We start from the raw sequence: 24016 nt of genomic DNA on the forward strand, positions 1-24016 counted from the left end.
TGGGTCTTTGTTCTTAAGACCTTGTTCCATGAGGCAAAGACCTGTTCAGGGAAGACAGCAGCCACCATTGATTGATGGCCAGGCCCGTGCCAGTTCCTGTGCTGGCCACTCCTGTAATCCTCTCCTCAACAGCAAGCACAGTGGGTTTTTATCATCGTCATCATCTTCTGAGAAGGAAATTGAGGCTAATGGAAGTCAAGTGGCTTGCCCAAGGTTGCATGGGTGATAAGGAGCAGTGCTGACATTTGAACCCAGCCTCCTCTGGGTCCAGCGGCTTCCTCTGCTGCCTCCACTGTGCATTCTGTGTCGATGAGCCCTCCACCCACTGCCCCCTTTCCTGCCTTGCCCGGTGCTCCCTGCTGGAGCCCTGGGTCACTGTGCTGGGGATGCTCTTTCTCCTGTGGTTCTGCCTACATTACCCTCCCTGCCCCCTCCTATCTCATCCCACTGGGCAGCACTTTCTTTCGGGTCCCACACATGCCCCACTGCCCGCTGTCACTTGACCCGTCGTGTCTGTGGCTTCCCTACTTACACAGCACTTCTACTGTCTAGACAGGGGGCTGTCCTTCCATGGTTTTGCTGTTATTTTGTCTTCCCAAATAGACTAAGGCTGCTGAGCTTAGGGGTGGGTTTCTGCTTCGTGAATGAGCACTGAACCAGGTGTCTTAGGGCATGGGTTTGAGTCCCAGCTCACTCCTCTATATCTGGTTGGCATCAGCTAAGGCACCGACCTTCCCTGAGCCTCCCCTTCCCCACCTGGCCCGTGGTGGTGCTGCTGCCTCTGCTCCTCCATTGTAGGACAGGGTAGAGGCTCCAGCGAGGGCTCTGTGGGGCTCTGTTGCTGCAGCTGGCTGGCTGACCTGAGGGGGCCTTCCTCAGGGCCTAGCATGAATAGCCAGGGCTTAAGGGACTATGGGGTCAGATGCTTACTACTCAAATAGAAACCTAGTGAGTTGGCTTTAAGGTACATTTTTTAAATGTTTATTTATCTTTGAGAGACCACAAGTGGGGGAGGGGCAGAGAGAGGGGGACAGAGGGTCTGAAGTGGGCTCTGCACTGACAGCAGAGAGCCCGATGCAGGGCTCGAACTCACGAACTGCGAGATCATGACTTGAGCCAAAGTCGGATGCTTGACTGACTCAGCCACCCAGGTGCCCCAGAAACCTAGTGAGTTGGCTTTAATGGGGACATCTCATCATCTGCCTAAGCTCTTGATTTTATAGATGAGGAAACTGAAGCCCAAAGAAGGAAGATGATACTTCCCTCGTTCACAAAGTTTTAATTTGGAGTGGGGAGGGCATTGGAGGACCCTTCAGATTTTATTTAATGACTTTCTTTTTTCCCCTCTCAAGGAATATCTTCCAATTATAGTGATGATTCTCCATATAGCTGGTCATTTCCACCTTATCATCCCTCCTCTGAAAAGTATGAAAACACCAAGGTAAGGATGTGAAAGAGGTGCTATTCTGTAGAGGAACTGCTTTTTTTTCCTGTTTAGCAAATTAAGGTTAACTGCTGTGTATGTCACATGTTCTTTCAGGTTGGTTATACAGTGAAGTCTGTGATCGTGACGTGGCAGAGACAGATGTCAGGATCGTTAGCATTAGATCCACTGGGAGAGGTGGCTTCGTTTTAGAAGCACATGGATATGGCTTGTTCTAGAACCTTATGCTCTAGTGTGTAAGGCTCATTTAATGGCTGCCGGGTGCTTACTCTGGATAGGGAGAAGAGTGGCTTGTCCTCCAGGGGCCTTGGCCCAAGTTGGGAGAAAGGCATATGTACATATATATGTCTTTCTCTCTGTCTCAGGCCTAACGGATAGGATCAGGTGCTGAGACCTTTGATGGGGGTTTTGAAATTTTAGAGCATTACAGAAAAAAAAAGGAGTCTGCAGAGAACTTTAATCTTAGTGTAGAGGAACCTGCAATGTAGAAATGAAACTAAACACTACATTTAAAACATTCAGAAAAGCAGCTGGAGAACTGAGATAGGACATAACTCCTCTGAGGTTTTTAAAGATCTCATATGGAGGCGGACGTGGATTTGGGGGAGGCGGTTGGTCAGGGGAGAGGAGTATTCTAAATTTTTGACAACCTTCCATTTCAGAATACACAGCAAGAGCTCAGGGCTCTGGCCTTTGGCCTGTGCCTTGAGTACTACCAGAGTGACACTGGGAAGACATGTCTCAATGCTTTCATCCCCTGAAGCCGTTTTGAGAGTTTTTAGTGACCTCACTTATAAATGCTGGCTTCTGTCCTTACTCCCCACATTCATCCTCAAAACAGTGGGTCTGACTGTCCCAGATCCCCGCGAGTGCTGCAGCTCATGTGTAGCTATAGGGTGAGCAGGTGCTGGGCTGTCTTGCCTGGGGGCGGGGTGGCCAAGATTGGCCTGTGAAAGAATGCTGCTTTTTGGGATGGGGCCGCAGCAGCTGGGTGTTTGTGAGGCCAAAATCATGGTCAGAACTGACCTTGGCCTTGTGGGCACTATGACCACTTTGGGCAATGAAGCAATAGGTTCCATTCTGTGCATGGCATCATTGAAGATCTGGAAATTCCATGGATTGTGATCTTATCCAGTTGACTGGGACTTTGTCACTCATAAGTCTTAGTCTGTCTTTGAAATTGAAGACAGGGGTTTTTTTGTTGTTAAAAAAACGTTTTGAGATATGATCGATACACCATAAAAGTCACCCTTTTAATGTGTGCAATTCAGTGATTTTTAGTATGCTCAGGGTTGTGCAACCATCAACAAATCCATTTAAGAGCATTTCCATTACTCTGGAAAGTACGTGGGTACCCGTTACCATTCATTCCCCATTTTCTCTGAACCCTCGGCCTATGGCAACAACTGATCTACTTTCTTTCTCTATGGATTTGCCTATTCTGGACACTTTGTGTAAATGGAATCATACAGTATATGGTGTTTTGTGTTTGGCTTCATTCATAGTGTTCCTGAGGCTCATCCACGTTGTAGCATGTATCAGAACTTCATTACCTTTTTTTTTTTTAAAGATTTTATTTTTAAGTCCTCTCCACCCAGTGTGGAGCTTGAACCCACAAACTCGAGATCAAGAGTTGCATGCCTACTGACCGAGCCAGCTAAGCTCCCCAAAGCTTCACTACTTTTTATAGCCAAATGGTATTCCATTGTACGGAGGAGATAACACATTTTATTTACCCGTTCATCAGCTGATGGACATTTGGGTTTCCACTCTTTGGCTACTATCAGTAATACTGCTATTCACGTACAGGTGTTCGTGTGGCTTAACTTTTCATTTCTCTTAGGTGGAACTGCCAGGTCAAGTATCTGTGTGGACGTAGGTTTTAATTGTTTCCCGGTATCCACCTAGGTGTAGAATTGCTGGGTTACACACTAACTCTATGTTTCACTGTTTGAGGAACCCCCTGAGTGTTTTCCACAGTGACTGTAGCATTTCACATCCCCAGCAGCATGTATGAGGGCTCTGGTTTCTGCCCATCCTTGCCAGCACTTGTTAATGTCCAGTTTAAAAAATTCTAGCCATCCTAGTATTATTGTCTGTCCGGTTTTAAAAATTCTAGCCATTGTAGTGGGTGGGAAGCGGTATCTCATTTTGGGTTTCACTTGTGTTTCCATGATGACTAATGACATGAAGCATCTTTACATGTGCTTTTTGGCCACTTATCTGTCTTGTCTGGAGAAATCTCTGTTCAAGTACCTTGTCCATTTTTTAATTCGCTTATTTATTTATTTTTTATTGAGCTGGAGACAAATTTGTTTTGGTCATTCATTTACATGGGCTTCCTTTAATTAATTAAGGCCTGGAGACAGAAGATGAACAGCAAGAAGTTAAGTGCTGGTGGATTTCTGGCCCAGGCCCTGCCTGGAAAAGACGAAACGTTTCTCTGTTTTAGTTCTAGTTCGTGTGTGCCCAACCACTTTGAATGATGAAGATTTACAGGCTAGTGATATGAATGTTAAATCCTCTGTGTGTGCAGCCTTCATGACTCCTGTTTCTTGCATTTCAAGAGCTGACAGCGTTACATGTTTTGTTTTCAAAGACATGCAGGGGGCCGGACGGACAGCTCCATGCCAACCTGCTTTGCCCTGTGGATGTGGCGGATGTGCCGGAGGGCACCTTGCCTGACAAACAGAGCACCGAGCAAGCTATACGGTTGTTGGAAAAGATGAAAACATCAGCCAGTCCTTTCTTCCTGGCTGTTGGGTATCATAAGCCGCACATCCCCTTCAGATACCCCAAGGTGAAGATCTGGCTGAGGGCTGATCCAGCACAGCTGTGACAGCTCTGTCCTTTCTCGAAGGAGAGATTAGTGTAGTGAGGGTGGCCACATCCTGCCAGCCCTGTCGCTGGGGTGCCTAATGGCACTACTGTACTCAGTGGTGTGGAGATGGGATGCAGAGGTCAAGGCTAAGAAGTAGACTTGGGGTATGTAAGAATCTTGTTGGAAATGCTTGGTTTTCTGCCTCCCCCACTGGAGGGTTTTATTTTTTTTCCCTTGGACTCCATGAGCATGTGCTGGGTTGGATAGTAAGATCACCAGAGAGAAGGGAGTCCGAGCCGGCTGCCAAGGCCCTCGGTAAGGGATGGTCCTTGGGGGCACGGTTCCAAGGAACGTGAAGCCCTGTTCAGTAGCTGGCGCTCCCCCTGAGCCTGGTGGGTCAGACCCCTTCAACACAGGGCACTGCTTGCATGTCCGTCATTCAGAGCATGTAGTCTCTGCTGTTTAAAAATCCTTTTCAGTTTTTCCCTGTTGTGTCTTCCCCAGGCCTAGGCAGCCCATTCTTTTGACTTTGTAAAGAATTCCCCTCACTAGTGATGGATGTAGAGAGCAAAAGACGTGTTCTTTGATGTTCTGACTGGGCGCAGGGGATCTGGCCCTCCCAGCCGGGGTTAACCTGGCAGGCCTGGCTGCTCTCCTTAGAAAGGTCTGCTTGCGAGGCTGGGCTTTGGCTGGCCTCTGGGAAGCTGGAGTTGGCACCGCTCCCAGAGCAATGAGTGGCTTTCTGTGCCCAAACTGTTGACGCAAACCCCCGCTCTCCTGCCTGGAGTCTGCAGTTTGGGTATGTGAGGGCAGAAGGTTCCCCGGGGGAGTGACCCCAGGAAGCAGCCCGGGTGCTGAGGCTTTAACGAGCTTCTGTGCCGGCAGCATTTCACACATGTTGGCACACTGCTTCCTGCTGGGAGGATTAAGCACATCCTGTGTGACCTCACTGGGAGAGGATTCTGGAAACTTGTGCCTGGTCTCCCTTGGGCATTGCCCACGTGGCTTTGCTGATTGTGTCTGCTGCCCTTGCACTGTCATCAGGCACAGCCACGGGCGTGCCTGAGCACGTTCTGTGAGCAATTCCCAGGGTGTTGCCAAACCGGAGGGAGTTTTTGGGAACTGGAAACACCCTTCCACGCCTTTTCCACTTGGAGGGGAGGTGGGAAGTGGGGACGGGAATAGGAGGGTATTGATATATATATAGGAGAAAAGAGAGCCGTTGCTGCTCGGTTCATAGAAAACGAGTGGCGTGGTTTCATTACCATTGGCATCTTGTGAGTGTGACCTCAAGTCTGACTTTGTAGTGTCAGTGAGCTGCCGTGTAAGTGCATCACAGGCTTAAAAAGGCAGTATAAATATCTGTAGAGTCCCAGCCTTGTGCCTCTGCCAGAAAAGAATGACAACCTGGTGTCTTTGTGTGCTTTTCCCCCAAGGAATTTCAGAAGCTGTATCCCTTGGAGAACATCACCCTGGCTCCCGATCCCCAGGTGCCTGCTGGCCTCCCTCCTGTGGCCTACAACCCTTGGATGGACATCAGGCAGCGGGAGGACGTCCAAGCCTTGAACCTCAGTGTGCCCTATGGCCCAATTCCTGTGGATTTTCAGGTACCAAGGACATATTTGAGGGAATTATTGGGCACTTCTGGTGTGATGTCATTGGTGACACCACTTTTCTCTGTAGACACCACTCTACCCATTGTGTCTTCCTAAGAATCTTCTCTGTGCTAGGTGTCTTGTGAGGTGCTGGGAGCGGGGTGGTCTGGAGGAATTTCGGATGTAGGGGGTGCTGAGTGGATGTAGTCTCCCAATCAGTGTCTCCACTTCCAAAGAAGGAGGCATCTGGAGATTTGGTGATTCACGGGACGTAGGCACCGGGGTAGGGAGGAGGCCTGGACGACCATCACTAACTCATGGGGGTGCTGTTCAATCCAGGTGACAGCTCATCAGCTATGGGATGGCGGGCAGCTCCTGTGTAGCCCAGAATGTTTGTTTTGCTGGCACTGGCAGGTCCTCTCTGTGGGGAAGCCTGCACAGGTACCCATCACTCTCAGGTGGTGGTGTGGTGAGCAGGGCCTTGACACAGAGGGAGCTGGGGCACCGACGTGGCCGTCCTGCTGCAACATCTGATGTCCCTTTGCCATCATGTGGGGGTGGAGCAGCCAGAGTTAGAATCCTCATGCTGACTCATCAGTCACCCTCCCCCTGGAGTACAGAAACCATGCTGACCAATGCTCTTTCTGGACTATTCTACACGCAGCCCTGCCCTTCTGTTACTATGTGAATACACCAATAGGCAATCTAACATGGAAGGTAGACGGCAGTGTTTTTAAAGGCTGCTTCCTGGACCGCCTGCATCAGAATCCCCGCAGGAGCTTCTTAGAAGCACTGAGTCCTGGCGTCACTCAGACTTAGGGAGTTGGGAGCTTGAGGTGGGTCCTGAGAACTTGCATTTGCAAAAGCACACCTGGCGATTCTGATGCACGCAGAGGTTTGGAAACACTGCTACAGGGCACAGTTCCAAACACCACAAAAGGGTGAGGGATGTGCGCCCCTCGTATCTGTTGGACTCCTGAGGTTCGGAGGGCAGTGGTGAGAGTTTGGAGAGGAGTAGATTCACCACTTGGTCCCATTCCTAACTTCCCGATGCCGGGGTTCTGAGAGCAAGGCTGCGCGAATTGCAGCTCTGAGGCCACACCTGGATACCTTGTTAGTGACGGCCACTTAAAATGTTCTTGAAGTGGGACTGTATCCCAGGAAGGGTGCCCAGTGTTTTATGTTGCTATCTCGCTTGGTCTGCATGGGAAGCTAGTCAGGTACCTGCCGTCGCTGTTGTCCAGGCTTCTCAATGGTCTGGGTTCAAATTCCTGTTCTGCCCCATACCAGCTGCACAACCCCTGGCAAGTCATTTTATGTCTCTGAGCCTCGGCTTCCTTCTCTGTAAAATGGAAAGGAGGTGGAGAAAGGTTTTCAGCAGGGAGCACAGAGCACATACGAAAGCGTCTAAGACAGTGCGAGCTGCGTGTGAGGGCTCCTTCAGGTGCTCTCCTCCCCTCCCCACACCCCTCCTCACGGGTGGTGCAGCCGCCCAGAGGACCTCCCTGGTGTGCTTGTGTGCTCCTGCCTCTGCACACTCACCTTGAACTTGGGCCCTGCTCACTGTCCTCTTGCAGCTTTGGGTGTCTGTGCCCAGGCCGCATCTCACTCCACTCTTGAGTGTCTCAATTTTGCCCTCTCCAGCCTCTGGCCCTCTTCCTCAGCTCCACATGAGCCAGTGACCTCAGGGACCACACTCGGGGTTTGCCACCTCCCGGGTCCACTCCTGCTCGGTCGTCACCCCGACTGACCGCAGTCTCTTCTTCTCACAGCTCCCTCGCTCCATGTCTCCGTTCTCCACATGCCTCATGGGGATTGTGAGTGTGGCCCTCTCCTCTCCCCCTGGGTCCTGTCCCCTCTGAAGTCTCCTCCTGGGCAGGTCGCTTACTGTTCTTGCCAGCTTGTCAGTACACTTGTGCACCGATCCTTGCCCCACCTGCAGTGCTCCACTCTGCTCTGAAACCCAAGTCCTGAGGCTGCTGGAGTGAACCCGGGCAGCCATGAGGTGGAGACACGCTCATGGGCCCAGCCTCCAGCCCCAGCAGCCCATCCATGGGGGCTCTCTGCTCAGCACTCCCTTGACCTGTGCGGCCGCTCAGAACCCGTGCCACTCTCCTCCTGCCCCTGCTACCCCTCTGCCCCATCTCTCGGCAGATGATGCCACTTGGGATTTCAGAAATGGAGGCTGGTGGACAGCCCCGGGGAGGGGACACCTGGGATGTGTGTGGGTACCGACCTGGGCCATGCCCCCCTGGCCAGCTGTGTGTCTCCAGGCAAGTTAATCCACCTCTCCGAGCCCTGGAATCTTCCCGTGTCATATGGGAATGTTAATGCTCACCGTAAAGGGTGGCTCCGAGGATCGGGTGGCACCCGGCAAATATTTGGTAAACAGCACTGTTGGTAATGCCCCTTACCGGTCGCCAGAATTGTGCATGCTCGTGTGCTGGGCTGTGGCCGTTTCCGTCATCTCGGAAGAGGAACAGCAGGGACCACCCCCACCTCACCCCCTCGTCCCATTGCCATGAGCTCCTCCTTCCTCAGAATGGAACCTTGTTTGGAATCAGGGTCATTGCAGATGTCATTAGTTAAAATGAGGTCATACTGGAGGGGCACCTGGGTGGCTTAGTTGGTTAAGCATCTGATTTTGGCCCAGGTGATGATCTTGTGGTTTCGCGAGTTCAAGCCCCATGTCAGGCTCTGCGATACAGCACAGAGCCTGCTTGGGATTCTCTCTCTCCCTCTCCCTCTCTCTGTCTCTCTGTACTTCCCCCGCTTGTGTGCATTTTCTCTCTCTTCTCTCTCAAAAATAAACATTTTTTTTTAAAAAAGATGAGGTCATACTGGAGTCGTATGACCTGTGTTCTTGTACACAGGAAGAAGGCCATGTGAGGAGGGAGGCACAGATTGGGGTGATGTGGCCACAAGCCCATGGGCACCAAGGATGCTGGGCACCAGCATAAGCTGGAAGAGGCAGCCCCCTCCCTCAGAGCTGGCAGAGAGAACCCGGCTCTGCCGACACCTGGGTCTCGGACTCTGGCCACCGGAACTGGGAGACAGAACATTTCCGTTGTTCTAAGCCCCCCAGTTTCTGGTCCTTTGGGAGTGAATAGAGCTTTGGTGGGGTCTTTGGTGCCACCCTCAGTGGGAGTTTGGAGTGCCTGGGGGATGAGTTTCAGTGTACGGGGCCATTTCCTGGGGGCCCGTAAGATTATGTGAAGGAGACAGAAGGGGATAGTAAGTGGCACATCCATCTGCTGTGATCTGTGCCCTAAAGTGAAATCTGATTCACTTAGAAAATAATCTTCCTTTTGGATCTGCTGCGGACCCAGATTTCGTCGGGACCATGTGGGCAAGGGGCTACGGATGGTGGGAAACACATGTTATGTTTTGGCTGAGAGAGTTAAGGGCGTCAGTGGCGGAATGCTCAGGTGACACTCTTCTGTGCGCCACTGCAATTCCAATTGTACTCACTCTCTTTTTTTTAATGTGCAGCGGAAAATCCGCCAGAGCTACTTTGCCTCTATTTCGTATTTGGATACACAGGTTGGCCACCTTTTGAGTGCTTTGGATGATCTCCAGCTGACCAATAGCACAATCATTGCATTTGCCTCAGATCATGGTAAGCATTTTCAAATACCTTGGTGAGTCACGCAGAACATAGGAACTTTTCTGTGAAATGTGCTTTTCTAGATTGCCTTAAACATAGGCGTGTTCTTTTTTGGGAATCAGCAGTGCCCCAAGTCTGGGGTCTCGGGGCGCTTTTATGATTGTCTTATTAGTCCTGGGACCTCTCTCCATGGAGGCGGGGCCTCTTTTGGGTACAAGGAGCGTCTTGGATGCTTGGGTGGGGACCTGATAGCAACCTTTTTTTTTTTTTATTGATGAACTCAGCAGGAACCCTCCGTTTGTGTCGGGAGCCCTTTTAACCCATGCTGCTCATCTAGACTGTTGGAGGATTTCAGTTTTTCTTAGGAGGATCCAGAAGAATCCTGGCAGGGCCCCACAAGGCCCTCAGACCTGACTGCACCCCTCTACTCCCAGCCCCGATGTTCTCTCTGCCAAGAGCCTGGGGCTCACAGTGCTTTCTCTCTTTTAATTAAGGCAGTTTCCTACTTTTTCCAAAAATGGAAACAGTTTATTTAAAACTTTTGTTCTTAATTTGAAATTTTTATCAAACTCAAGAATAGAGGCTAAACAACACCCCCCAGTCCCCATCACCCTGCTCCCACATGCCCGAGGCTAACTGGTGCTGACAGATCTGGGATCCGTTTGGCAGCCTTTGGTTGTACATATACATGTGGCGGTGGAGTGTGTGTGTGTGTGTGTATGTCATATATAGTCATGGAACAAGGCAGAATCGATTGTGCTTATAAACTGTTTTGTTCCCTAGTTTGCTTTTTCCACCTAATGTCACAGACAGTTCTCCATGTGATTTCTCACAGGCCTGCCTTAAGCCTTGTAAAGTCCCACATCATTTTGTCTTCTGTGGAGGCATCCTAAGTTTTCGCTGTTTCCTGATGGTTTGCCATCCCCTCTGGCCCCTCTTTCCCGTGCCCAGTTCCTCTTCCAGTGCTCACACAGTCTGGTGCACCCATGAAGGCCAGGCCCACACGGAAGCTCTCTTTGCTCTGAGGCAGCTGCACTGATGACAGATGGCCCTCCTGAGACTTCCCACCTCCCAACCACAAAAGCCTTCTCCAATCCATACATGGCAGCTTGATGTGGCTTTGGTTATTTTGTAATACTAACTACTCAACATGCAATCTCTTTTATCTTTTTTATGTCAAAGCGGGTGCTCCGATGCAGACATTAGAAATTTCCAGCTTGGGGTATTCAAGCTGTCTTTTGCAAGGGATGGATGTTTTAAGTCAGGGTTAAGAGGTTTTTTTGTTTTTGTTTTTGTTTTTTTATCAAGGTTAAGGATCTCAAATCAAGTTATATTTGTTTGGTCTGTGGTATATTTTAAAAATTGAATAAGCTATCCTTGTCTTTTTAAAATGTGAGTGATAGTGCCACAGTGTCACAGCTCATTGTTCAGCGGCATGCCATCAGGTGCAGACCTGAGCCTGCGGGACTTGTGTCAAGGGAGGCCAGCCCAGGGCTGGGCAGCAGCAGCGCTGGCTGTTGGAGCCCCCGTCCAGGCAAGGGGAGCCCCTCACGGCAGGGGCGGCATGTCTGTGCAGGGCCATGGGTCCCTCAGCGCCCAGCCTGGGTGCAATTGCTAGTTGTTTGCTAAAAGAAGATAGTTTCATTTGAGAATTTAGTATTTTTTTTTTCCTTTTAGAGTTTCCTCATTCAGGACAAAGGTCTAACTTCAAATAAAGCAATACTTAGATTTAGGGGAAGTCCCCTTTTTGTGGTCATTATATAGGAATTTCTTCTGATGAGTGTTTGTTTCCTCTGGTTTTTACAACAGGAAATGAAACGGTATCTAAAGTGGGCAATGAATAATATCATTATTCGTTTTCTGTCGTTCTGTGCTTTTTATGACCCAGGGTGGGCTCTAGGTGAACATGGAGAATGGGCCAAATACAGCAATTTTGACGTCGCTACCCGCGTGCCCCTGATGTTCTATGTTCCCGGGAGGACGGCTCCGCTTCCAGAGGCAGGAGAGGAGCTTTTCCCTTACATCGACCCTTTCGATTCTGTGTTGGAATCGATGGAGCCAGGTATAAAATACACCAGAGAGATGTTGCTTGATAGTAAGCTTTCTTTAGTTTATATGTAAATCACCTTACCAGTTCAGAGCCCAGGGCTTACCCGATCCGTCTTCCTGCCCGGTGTTGGCATTCCTGAGTACCTCCGGGTCAGGGAGGGGTGGCAGGGCCAGAGCCACCAAGTACGGCCCTCGTCCACGAGGAGCATGGAAGATGGGGAGCGAGGAAGGAGTAGGTGGCACCCCCAGGATGAGGAGGACTATCATGGCGGTGACAATAGTGCGCTCCAAAGCTGGGAGGCAGGGGTGACAGACTCCACCAGGGCCGGGGCTGTCCCCCTACAGATGAGCATAACTCTTGCCTGCACACTTCTACGGGGACTCGGCCCTTTGTGAGGAAGACATTTGCCGTTTTGGCAGCTTACCGGTCTAGTGAGCCGCTAGATCTATCAAGTAGGCCAGGTGACCTGCTTCTGCACTCCGCAACAATGAGCAAGTTTACTTTGACTTCCACGTGCCAGTCCATCTCAGCCTTGAAAATGACACCAATACCTCTCTTCTCTAGGCTGAGATCCCCAGGCCTGCAGCCGTTCTTTCAGGCCCACAGTTATTGTGGTCTCTGTCTTCCAGAAACTCCAGTTTAAGAAAAAGATTTCCAGAAATGTCCCTTGAACAGGATACCCCTTGCTACAGCATGGGGCAATCTGTGCAGGTTCTTTGTGAATTACTTCCTAAGTTGATCTGCTCAGCGCAGAGACAAGTCATGTACTTCAGATGACATTTGCTTTTTTAGGGGTACGTTTTCCATGAACTCTCAGAAGCCAGGTTGTTCCCTTTCTGGACTTCTTTCTTTATTTAATCCATCTAAATCCATTTAACATCTAAATCTTGCCCTTTATATTGATTTCTATTAAAAATTTTTTTCCTTGGTTCTGGCCTATCATCCTGGCCTTTCTGGATCTTTCTCAGTTTGCTTTAAACAGCCCAATTTTATTTTCTCTACACGTGATTTTCGTGTGCTGCATGCTTTGCCTTCTTTCAAGTCATTGATAAGGTTAAATCTTTTCAAGGCATGATTATAGCCCTTTGTTTCCTTGGAGAAATCTGACCGGTTGAGAATGTTTTGTGTGTTTTTTTGGAAACTTTTTTGGGGAGGTGTTCAGCAAGTTGTAAATTCACATAACTGCACCGTTCCCAGTTTATGCCCCAATTTTATCTCCAGCCTCTGTCTCTTCCCTGAACTTTGGGTCTTGGGTTTCCAACAGCTTGTCCCACTTGGCCAGCCTGACGTGCCCAAGCTGGGCTTCTGGCCTTTCACTGTAAGACCCTCTTGGCCCTCTTTTCCCTCTCAGGGAATGGCTGTGCTGACTCAGGCCAAAAAATCGTGGAGTCCTCCTGACCCCTGCATCTCTTCTGTCCTCCATATGTAATATGTAGTCCTCGTCAGCAAGCCTGTTGCTGTCCATTCAGTCTATCTGTACTGCTTCTCACTGAGTCATGCTGCCACGCTGGGCCACACCGCCACCATCTCCTGCTGGATTCCTGCAGTGGCTTGCTGAAGTCTCCCTGGTTGTGCTTGTGGTCCTCTGGAGTTCCTCCTCCTCGCAGTGACCGAAGTGATCCTGTTAAAACCCGAGTCAGGTGGTGCCACAGCCCTGCTCTGGAGCCTCCCACATACCTCATTGAGTGGAAGTCCTTATAGCAGCTGACAAGTCCTGATGGGATCTGGGCCCCCATTTCTCCCTGACCTCACCTTTTTACAGGCATCTGGGGTATCTGTCTTGGGCAGCAGCCCACAGTCTGGATTTGTGTCATTGCTTCCTCATGACTAGATTCAGGGTAAACATTTTTGACACACACACTGGACATGAGGTTGTGTGCTTCCTTGGTGTCACAGTGGGGGCACTCGGTGGTGGCGTGTGCCACTGTTAGTGATGCCAGATTTGGTCCTGATTAAGGTGGCCATGTCGGCCAGGTCTTGCCATTTTGTAAAAGTATCTTTCTTTAAGCTTCTTTTCTTTTTATTTAACTTACAAATTAAATGTGTTGAAATAAAATTGGGCAGTATAAAGCGAATTCTTAGAGATCCAGAAAGGCCAGAATGATGGTCCAAAGCCCAGACCGGTTTTAATAGGAATCAACAGAAAGTACAGGATTGAGACTTTAAAGATGGATCCACCACAATGAGATGCCATTTCCTATCCATTATCAAAATCAACAGAAAACTCCAGCACTGGGATGGTGTGGAGAAACTGGAACCCTCACACTGCTGGTGGGGATGTAAAATGGTGCAGCCACTGTGGAAAATGGTTTAGCCATTCTTCAAAAAGTTAAAGGTAGAGTTAGTGCGTGACTGGGCAATGCCACTCCTAGATATATAGCCCACAGAATCAAAAACAGGTATTCAAACAAAAACTTGTATTTGAATGTTCATAGCATTATTCATAATCACCAGAAGGCTCAAGCACCCCAAGTATCCACTGCCGGATGAATAGATAGGCAAAATGTCGTCTCCCCACATAGCGGAATGTTAGCCTTCAAGAAGGCAGGACATTCTGACACCTGCTACAACATGGATGAGCCTTGAGGACATGATGCTCAGTGAAGTAAGCAGTCCTAAAAGGACAAATACTATGTGATGCCACTTACACGAGGTCCCTAGAGGAGCCAATGTCATAGAGACAGAAAGTAGGACAGTGGGTGCCAGGGGCTGGGGAGCAGGGGAGATGCGGAAGGTAGTGTTTAATGAGGACAGACTGCGGTTCGGGAAGATGGAAACAGTTCTGGGCATGGATGGTGGTGATGGCTGCGGAACAGGGTGAATGTTTGTGATGCTGCTGAAGTGGACGCTACAACATGGGTCAGGTGGTAAGTTTGATGTTCGTGTTCTCCCACAATCTAAAGGAGATGTGCTGACATCCAGGAAGGAGTCATCTGCAGGGTGACACTGTTGAGATTCTGAATATCCTGTCCCACAACAGATTTTTACCTGGTGGCTTGGGCTTCCATGGGTGATCCTTGCCTGAATCAGTTATTACACTGATGGCTCCAAAATTGACATCATTTTTAAAAGTGCCAGCTGGTTGCGGGCACCTTCATTTTGTGTCCTCTAACTGGGTGAGGTGCCGAGTTGGCGTTGTTCCTAAACTCTTGGGCCAAAAATAAATGTAAAAAAACAAAAGACAACGCGTGGTGCCCAGATGGGCTCCTGTCCTCATCCTGTTGGCTGTGCAGGCTTCCTTAAAGTAGTCCATTCAGCAGGATCGCTTCCTGTTTCAGGCCGGCGAGTCATGGACCTGGTGGAACTTCTTTCTCTCTCTCCTACGCTCGCGGGACTTGCTGGCCTGCACGTCCCACCTCGCTGTCCTGTTCCCTCGTTTCATGTGCACCTGTGCCGAGAAGGCCAGAACCTTGGGAAGCATTTTCAACTCCAGGACCTGGGAGAGGACCTGCACCTTCGTGGTAATCCCCGTGAGTCTATTGCCTATAGCCAGTACCCCCGGCCCGCAGACTATCCTCAGTGGAATTCTGACAAGCCGAGCTTAAAAGATATAAAGGTCATGGGCTATTCCATACGCACGATAGACTATAGGTACACTGTGTGGGTTGGCTTTGATCCCCGTGAATTTCTGGCTAATTTTTCTGACGTCCATGCAGGGGAACTGTATTTTGTTGATTCCGACCCTCTGCAGGACCACAACATGTATAATGACTCCCAGGGCAGAGACCTTCTCCATTCATTGATGCCTTGAGTCTTGCCAAGCACTGAGGAGGGCGTACGTAATGTGCTCCCTTCCAGCTGGGGAGAGGAGGACTTAGAGCTGGTTATTTGGCGATTACCCACAATATTGGAAGCAACCCGGGGGTAGGCAATCAAAGCGTGCATCAACAGTTTGGCCTAAGAATATGTAATAGCCCAGCCCTTTGATTCTTTATTAATTTGAGTCTTCATTTCTACTTGGTGATCGGACTGAACCATTCTTTCCCATTTTGAACAATCATAGCTTATTTATCAAATGGATAAGTGTAAAGCGAGCAAATGAAAATTGTCATCCTTTTAGCCGTCAAGACCATAATCACCTAACGTAACGCTATAGTCAAGAAATACTGGAATTATTTGCGAAATTTAGTGCATTTCAAAAAGTAACCGTATGTCACATGCTGTTTAACACTAAGTTCCTGGTTGTTTTGTTTATAATTTAATAATTTATTTAGCCCAATATATTCAAAATATTATGTCAGTATTTCAGGTTTCTTTTTAAAATGTTAAATAATAATGCCAGATACATTTAAGTCTTATCTTCAGTTTTTGTTCTTAAGATTGCAAATTTTCAAAATCCAAAGATAAAATAGGCATGAAGTGATTAATGTGGAATCTAGGCATGAAGTGATTAGTGTGGAATCTCTATATCAAATGATACATAATGCTCAGTAAACCAGAGGCATGAAATGTATGGGAAATTCAGTTAAAAATGTTCAAAAAAATGTTCAGAGATGTCTGGCCCAAGTAATAATTTGTTAGCAAGTAATATGACCCTTGACCTCAGAGATCACCTCTTGAAAGGCACTGTTACGTGTTACGTTATACCTGTATCCATGAATTGAGTCACTCAAAACTGTTAAGTGTTTTCCTTCTTCAGGAATAGTTGGTTGCAGATATCCACTTATCCAGGAGGCCAGAAATATTTGACTTTTAATTGCTGATTAAAGACAACACTAATTTTATTAAATTCTAAATTATTTTGAGAATTGTTAAAACTTCATTAGTATAATATTAGGTGATTTCTAATCCCCCAGAATGTAGTTCCATGTTCCCCAAACATGAAAGTAACCAGAAGGCAGGCGGTAGTAATAAGCTTAGCCTATTAAAGAGGGTGGGATCGTCACAACTCCTGTTAATAGCAGTGGAAGCTGATCAGTTATCAGTAGTCATCAGAGGAGTCAACCGCATTCTAAATCAATATCATGTGTAGTCCTGTATCAGAGTGAGTCATTTCTAGTAATGAATTGTGTCTTTTAAGTGCATCAGTGCTTAAAGGTAAATGCTTGTGAAACAAACTTCAGCGAATTAGGTTAAGTCACTTCTGTGTATTAAATTGTAACAAAAAAGGCAAGATAGCATGTTAAGAGATTACTTCAAATCAGTAGTTTCAGACAGTTTTTTGTTTTTGTTGTTTTTTTACTAATTAGCCTACAGTAGAGGTGCATATGGTAACACAGTGCTCTTCTAATTGATTGTGACTTAGTGTCCCGGCAACAACGGTTTCTAGTTGAAGAGTGAAGGGCCCTATTCATCTCTCCTGATCCTGAGGCTCATCTTTCTTCTGGATGCCTACGCTTTACTTGTCGGTGGGTTCCCTGGGCCTTTTATTTCTCCTTCTTTGTCCTTTTTACCGCTCTCATCACTTCCATGAAGATTTTTACAATCCAGTCTGCAAATTCGTCGTGACATATGTTCAATGTGTTTAGCTTTATCTCCTCCTCCACAGTTACAATGATAAGTTTGAACACAGGCCTTTATCTCACATCCGTGTGCTGCGCCTGTTGGCTGCAGTATGTACACTTCCTCATTTTTTCTCGCTCTATTTCTTGAGGCACAGCTTTAGTGTCAAAAATCGCCACGTTCTGCTTTCGCCGAAGTTGTTAGCTGAACTGCGCCAGAAAAGAGTGAAGTGGCAGATACATTGGGTGTGCAGCTGCTGTTTTGGCCCGTAATTCGCCAGGGTGACCAAAGCCATATCCGGAGCCGGGTCCACGTGGGGCGCTTTTGTGTGTGGATCCGCCTCTACCGGAAGTGCTTCTGTCTCCTCTCTCCTACTTGAGCACGCGGCGTCAGAGTGCTCCTTAGCTTTTAGTTTTTCGTGGCTTTCCCTTTACAGATCTCTCCCTTTAGAAACTAAGGCTGCATTTCACATTCGATGGGATGCACATCCTCTCACAGGTTGCGGGGGGGGGGGGGGGGCTTTCTATTTTTGACACCGAACCCAATTTAGAGCCACTTTTTGTTTCCTTTTGCACGTCTCTGGCACATGTTGGGATGACTAGCCGCTTTCTGGGTTTCCGATGTCCAAGCTGACCACATTCCTTATCTTGACTCGGCCTAGAGTAAGCATATCTTTGTGGCTCCACGTGACCTTTCTCTGATCTCACTGAGCTTGACGTGTTTTATTAATGGTTCCACAGTCACTTTATTTGTAGAAAGCCCCATATCACTTGAGCAGGGGTTCTTTGATACAGTTCAGTTGAAACCAGACTAGTGACCCAAGAAAGGTTGAGTGGACCTGTCTCCATGGCTCAAACATGAGGGTACACCAGAACCACCTGAAGCCTTGCTAAAATCCAGCGTGCCAGACCCTGCCTGCTGAGGTTCTGATTCATTGCGTCTGGGGTAGGGCCTGAGAATGTGCATTTCTTACAAATTACGCTGCTCCCCCGAAGACCACACTTTGAGAATCACTGCCCCTAGGTGTGTGCTGTCCAGTGGCAACTAGGCACATGTGACTGTTTACATTAATTAAAATGAAATAAACATTTCAGAAGCAGAATCGAAGTTGCACTTGCCTATTTCAAGTGCTCATCAGCCCTGTATGATTAGTGGGCACCATATTGGATAGCACAGATCTAGAACCTTTCCATCGTGGCAGAAAGTGGAACAGAGCTGCCCAAGACTAACTGCGTGAGCTGGGTCCACCTAGCTGTTGGCAAGTCCCTCCTGTGAGCCGATTCTGCACCCTAGGTTTGCGTGCGAAGACTTGTCTGGAGGCGAGCCAGGGACGCCAGGTTGAAGCGTGGCGCCGGGAGCGCCCTCTGGCCATTGGCTCTTTCCTCCCCCACCGCTAGTGCCATCACCATCTCCCCAGCCCTTCTCACCTCCTTCCGAGTAGCTTACCTCCCCCTCCTCTTTCCTCCCTTGCCCCTGAAGAATCCACGTGTCTTCCTGAACTCCCTCTTTGATCCTGCCCTTTGAGAACACCGTCAGTGCCTACTACTGGGTCTCCTCAGACCTTCGTTGAGCAGTCAGAGTCTTCCCTGACTCCACAAAGCCCCTTTCCTCGGCTGACCAGTTTTCATACTGGTCCCTGACTCTCCCTGGCCAATCCCTACCTCCTTGCCCACCCCTAGGTTGTCCTACCCCCCCGTCCATTCATGACCATTCTTCACAGCCACTCACCTGCTCCCATCTCCAAGAAGCTGAGGCTTTGTGACTCTAGAGTGTGTCATGGCATGAAATGAACAGGAACATCACTAAAGAATCTTATGGCTGCTTTGGAAAAAGGTATCTTTTTCTGAACGCAAAATTAATGTGTTAATTACAGAAAAATTGGAAAACAAATACAGTAAAAGGTAAGAATATGCATCAGTATTTTGCCCCAAGATGGTCACTGAATATCGTGTCTTCTCTGGGGTATGAATGTTTTACATTGCTGTGATCATGCTCTGTGTTTTATCGTGCAGTTTTATATTATTTTTTTCACTAAGTATTATGTGTGGTTACTGCAAATTTCTGCAGATACTTTATGATGGTGGTAATATATTTTGTTGTGTACTTTTACCATAATTTACTTAACCTTCTTTCAAATTATTGAAAATTTAGCTTATTTCCCAATTTCCAGTATTGTAAATAATGCTGTGATGAACAACTTTGTGAATAAAATGTTTTTATGTACATCAAATGACTCCCTTAGGCTGCTCTCTCAGTGCCAAATTGTCAAAAGCTTCTCGATTTGGCCCCTCTCCCCACTCTCCTGCTACCTTAGGGTAGTAAAACTAAAAATAAAGCAAACAAGCATACAATAATAAAAAACATAAAACCAAAAACCCCCAGCAGACCCCGCCCCTAATGGTAACAGGTGAAAGTGGCATCCTGTTTTACCTTCTAACTCTTTGCTTATTACCATCCTTAAACATTGCTCTCTCTGTAAAATTGTTGGGCATTTGTATTTCCAGTTGTGTGAATTTGCCTTTAAATCTTGGTTATGGGTTTCACTTTTTAAAATAATCAAACAAATTACTCTTTTCCTGCGTGATTTTTTTTTCCCGGTAAACACGGGGATCCTTCCAAATCTGGAGATTGAATAAATATTCATTTTCCTTTCCTGATTTTGTGGTTGCTTTTATACTTAAGTTACCCTGTCTCTTCACCCTGTTATCAGAATAATGTATGCTCATTGTATGAAATTTGGAAGACATACATGCCAGATGGTGAGGATGACCACCATGTCCAGAACATAGCCACTGTAGACATGTGTGCATTTCTCTTGGCTCTTTTTCCTGCCCACATACATATGCACAGATGAAGACGTTTTTATCTGTACACAGATGAAATCCACATCCAATCCTGTATCCCACCTCTGTGATCTGAAATAACGTTGGCATTTTTTTTACATCATTAATGGCTTTTGGCAAGAAGTCATGATGAGTGTGCCGCCCTTCCTACATTAATCCTTTTTTACTGAAATTTTCAAATTTTTGTATGCAGTAAAAAAATGTGGTGAAGTGCGTATAATATAAGATTTACCATTATGTGTGCAGTTCGGTAGGTAGCATTAGTCCCTTCACGATGTTGTGCCATTGGAACCTCATCCACAGAACTTTTTTCCTCTTGCACAACTGAAACTCTGTCCCCATGAAACACCCAACTCCCCATCTCCCCCTCTCCCCAGTCCCAGGAACCACCATTTTCCTTTCTGTTCCTACGAATTTGACTACTCTAGGAACCCCATGGAAGCCGAATCATAGAGTATTTGTCATTTTGTGTCTGGCTTCTTTTACTTAGAATATCTTCAAGGTCCATCCATGTTGTGGCATATATCAGAGTTTCCTTCCTTTCTAAGGCTGAATAATACTCCATTGTATGGATAGATGACACTTTGTGTCTCCATTTGTCCCCTGATGGACACTTCAGTTGTTTCTACCTTTGGACTATTGTGAATAATGCTGCTGTGAACATGGGTATACGGTTATCTGTTCAAATCTCTCCTTTTAAGTACTTTTGAGTATATATCTAGTCTGCATTCATCTTTAATCACTTAAAACTGTTGGGGTGTATGCTGAGAGATGAGCAAGCTGGTTGGCGGAGCCTCACCCTGGCTACAGTGGGTAAGCTTTCTCTGAATGATGGCAGCAGGCCGACCTCCCTGATGCCTGCCGGGGTTACCAAGCCATCATTCCTCACTGTGTGAGGGGGGCTTTGGGTATCAGTTCCAAAATGGAGCTCAGCCCCTTCTCCTTGCGCAAGTCCAGCCTGCAGATTACAGCTCCTTTGCAGAGTCTCTTGAATTTGGCCTGGGGTTGGGAATTGAACTAGAACCCAGGTGCCCCCTTTGGCTCCGCCCATTATCTCTTTTGGCCTTAGGTAGAGCCCATTGTGGTTGAGCCTGCTGTCAGTCTAGCCCCCTTCTGCCCCAGTGCACTTGGTGTCCCCTCACCTCTCCCAGGCAGTCTCTCCTCTATACACGAGAACTTGTAGCTGAGAGGGTTGTCACTAGCCAGTGCCCTGGGATCGCCTACAATGTTACGATGATGGGTAAGAGCCCTCACCGCTCTCAGGACTTGCCTCCCACGTGCATCTGAAGTTCCTGCTGGTGCCCCGCCCATTTGCCTACCTAGTGGGGCAGATGTTGCTTTCCTCTCAAGTGTCTGCTGAAATACAATCCGATGTGGTGGAAAGCCCATCCTTGAGGGCTTTCCTTGGGGATCAGAGTTCCCTGGCTGTTACTCCATATCCCACCAAGATTGCTGGCAGGCACTGCTGATACTCATGAAAGGATGTTTGACTCCGGATTCTGGACCGTGGTCCTAGGCCTCTGACGGGGGCGATTCCAAGCTGGAGAAAACAGACATGGCTTTGGTTGGCTCTGGGTGCGGTGTCTGGGAGGCCACCTGCAGGTGCATGCAGAGGGCAATGTGGCACACCCCGGGCAGAAGGGAGCCCTGCTGGCAGCAGGGAACAAAGGCTCCATGTCTAGTGTCTTTGGCACCTGCTAGGAAGCCAGAGTTAGGACGTGGACAAAGAGAGGAGCAAAGGCCAGGGGTTAACGCTTTTGCTTTTTCCTGTCTGTAAAAGTCAGGAAGTGTGATTTATGCGGGTGACATGGTTTAGAGCAGGACTGGGGCTGACATTTACAAAACCCTTGCCCTAATTTATTGTCGTTTCGGGTGTGCTTTGGAAAGAACCTTTGCAGGTGATTTATATTCAAAATTCATTATTTACTTAACAGGTTTTATGAATTCATCTCCTCCACACTATTGAAAAAGGTATCCTTGTATTTGTGTTAAGTGCAGCATGAGTTATTGTATGAATAAATCATATTAAATTTGCCATTATCATTGTGTGTGCAATTCTTGCTGCTGTTTTGGGACTGCTTGATGCGTCCTTAAAATAAGTGAAGCCATTTAACGGCCCTCCATCCCATCGTACGGTTTTGCCCCCTCACAGTATCCAGCCTGCCCCCACCCGTGTGAGACCAGGGCAAGTGTGCTGTGGGATTTGAGAAGCGGCTGCATTATGGGAGGTAGGCGGTAAGTTGCACTTGGGCATAGAAGCGCCTTGCTGGGCAGTGCTATTTCTCTCAGCTTACCCTGCAGTTAGAGACTCCTCAGAAAGAAGGAGGAAGTGGGGTGGCCAATCTAGTGGGCCTCTTTAGGGAAACCAGATGTGCAATAGCAGCCACTGAAAGGAGGGCTGGCTTGTCATCTTGAAGGAAATGGGTGGGTTTGTGGGGTGCCAGCTGGAGAAGCCCCCACTTAGTGCCTTAAGTACCTTAACAAATCCTGGCTTGTCTCTTCTGCCTTTCCTTGTTGATGGCTTTGAGTGAAGATTTGGATGGCACGCTTCTCATATTCGGGGAAGAAAATGAGGACACTGGAAGACATCGTAAGTTTCCAAATGGATCAGGACAGGCTGGGAGCATTGGGTGAATCTGAGCAGGTGAAGTATGTCCAGTGTGTTTATTGGCTGGCTTATTTATTGCGACTGGGCAATATACAAAGCTTACTGGCACAGAGTTTTAAAAAGCACACACACACGTGTGCAGCGATGAGTCATTTTCTATCCTGTCCCATTCCCCACCCATCTCTGTGTCCTCAGGGGCAAGCATGGGTACTGATTTCTGGTGACTTGGTGAAGTTTGAGAAGGATAAACATGGGCCTAACAATTGAGCCCCGGGACCCAGGTGTCAAGGAGGGGTGACCCAAGGGAGCAGTGTCCCCTGTGCAAACCTTCAACATTTTGGTCCACAGCTCAGCGTGGGACTTAGTGGGGCCTCGCTGCCCAGAGTGAAAGGGATGTCCGGCTGTGTAGGCGGGCATCTGCCCGCACTCTGCTCTGCCCGCGCTCTGCCGGCACCTAGAGAATTGTGTTTAGGTGCGGACGCGGAGCTGTCATGGGCGTGTGCACGAATGGGAGACCCCACCTGTTGTGTGAGGAACACTGGAAGGAGGAATGTTCAACCTGGAGGAGAAAAGACTTAGGAGTGGGTGGGGGGCGACGAGGAATGAGGGGCAGAGGATGGCATGGTCTTGAAATCTGTGTGGAACCATCCTAGGCAAGGGCGATTGGACGTGCTCTCTCATGGCTCCGAGGTGTCACCCCAAGCGTCACCTAGGCCAGTGGTTCTCACTGGGGGTGGGGAGCAATGCTGCCGTTGGGGCACATTTGGCAATGTCATAAGTCATTTTGGGTGGTCGTAACTGAGAGGGGGGCTGCTACCGGAGTCGAGGAGAGAGGCCAGAAAAGATAGCAGGCACGCCCAGGTCAGCCCCCACGGCAGCCTTGTTGGGATGAGCGCTGGGTGTCCTATGTGAGCGATGGATGAGTCACTGGGTTCTACTCCTGAAACCAAGGCTACACTGTAAGCTAACTTGAATTTAGAAAAAACATACATTTAAACTAAAAACAAGTTCAGTGTGCTTCTAAATTTCACATGCAACTTTTACCAGATTAAACTCATTTTGTACTAAAAAAGAGAGAGAGAGAGAAAAAAAGAAACTCTGATCCTGACACAGGGAATCGTTTGCCAGAGCACAACTAACTACTAAAACCCCTTCTGTCTCTGAGACGTTTTTGATTTGGAGACAACATACTCAGCTATTAAAATAACTTGCTGGCTATACAAGGTAAGTGGCCCTTTGCATGTAGACTTGAAAATCTTTCAAGAGGGCAAGCATCTCTCAAATAAAGATGAAGAATTTAAAACAACAACAAAACCTTTGTCTCCCTGCTCCCCATCGAGAGACCTCTCCTGTGTCAGTTTGCTCCCTCTCCAGAAGAGGAGTTATATATACTAGGTAATTTCTTTTAAAAAATTATATTGGATTCCTCCCTGATTGGGAAAGTGTTTTACGTGTTCATCACAGGAAAGTTAGAAAAATGTGCAAAAGCGAAGGCAATAATCTACCGCCACCATTACTTGGCATAGCCTGCCTGTGCATAACATATTAAAACAATTGGGCCCTATCCTACATCCCATGTGTTTTTCTATTTTACAACCTGTTTTTC

The 24016-nt window shown here is 47.9% G+C and overlaps 1 protein-coding gene across 7 annotated transcripts in view; it reads left to right on the plus strand.

Annotated features, from left to right (window-relative positions):
- IDS (iduronate 2-sulfatase) overlaps nt 1-19189 on the plus strand; it is a 40348-nt gene extending 21159 nt beyond the window's left edge. For 2 of the 7 annotated variants that reach the window (XM_081793084.1, XM_081793085.1), the window contains 6 exons: nt 1353-1441; nt 4044-4244; nt 5702-5872; nt 9353-9479; nt 11356-11529; nt 14796-19189. In XM_081793084.1, the coding sequence (XP_081649210.1) occupies nt 1353-1441; nt 4044-4244; nt 5702-5872; nt 9353-9479; nt 11356-11529; nt 14796-15268 (1235 nt within the window). In that variant the 3' untranslated portion in view covers nt 15269-19189. The remainder of the gene's footprint in view (nt 1-1352; nt 1442-4043; nt 4245-5701; nt 5873-9352; nt 9480-11355; nt 11530-14795) is intronic. The other 5 variants (XM_081793090.1, XM_081793089.1, XM_081793086.1 and 2 more) reach the window with 5 other exon arrangements.
- The last annotated feature ends 4827 nt before the right edge of the window (nt 19190-24016 follow it).

The sequence above is a fragment of the Panthera onca genome, chromosome X (assembly GCF_046562875.1).
Source record: "Panthera onca isolate mPanOnc1 chromosome X, mPanOnc1 haplotype 2, whole genome shotgun sequence".
NCBI lineage: Eukaryota > Metazoa > Chordata > Mammalia > Carnivora > Felidae > Panthera > Panthera onca.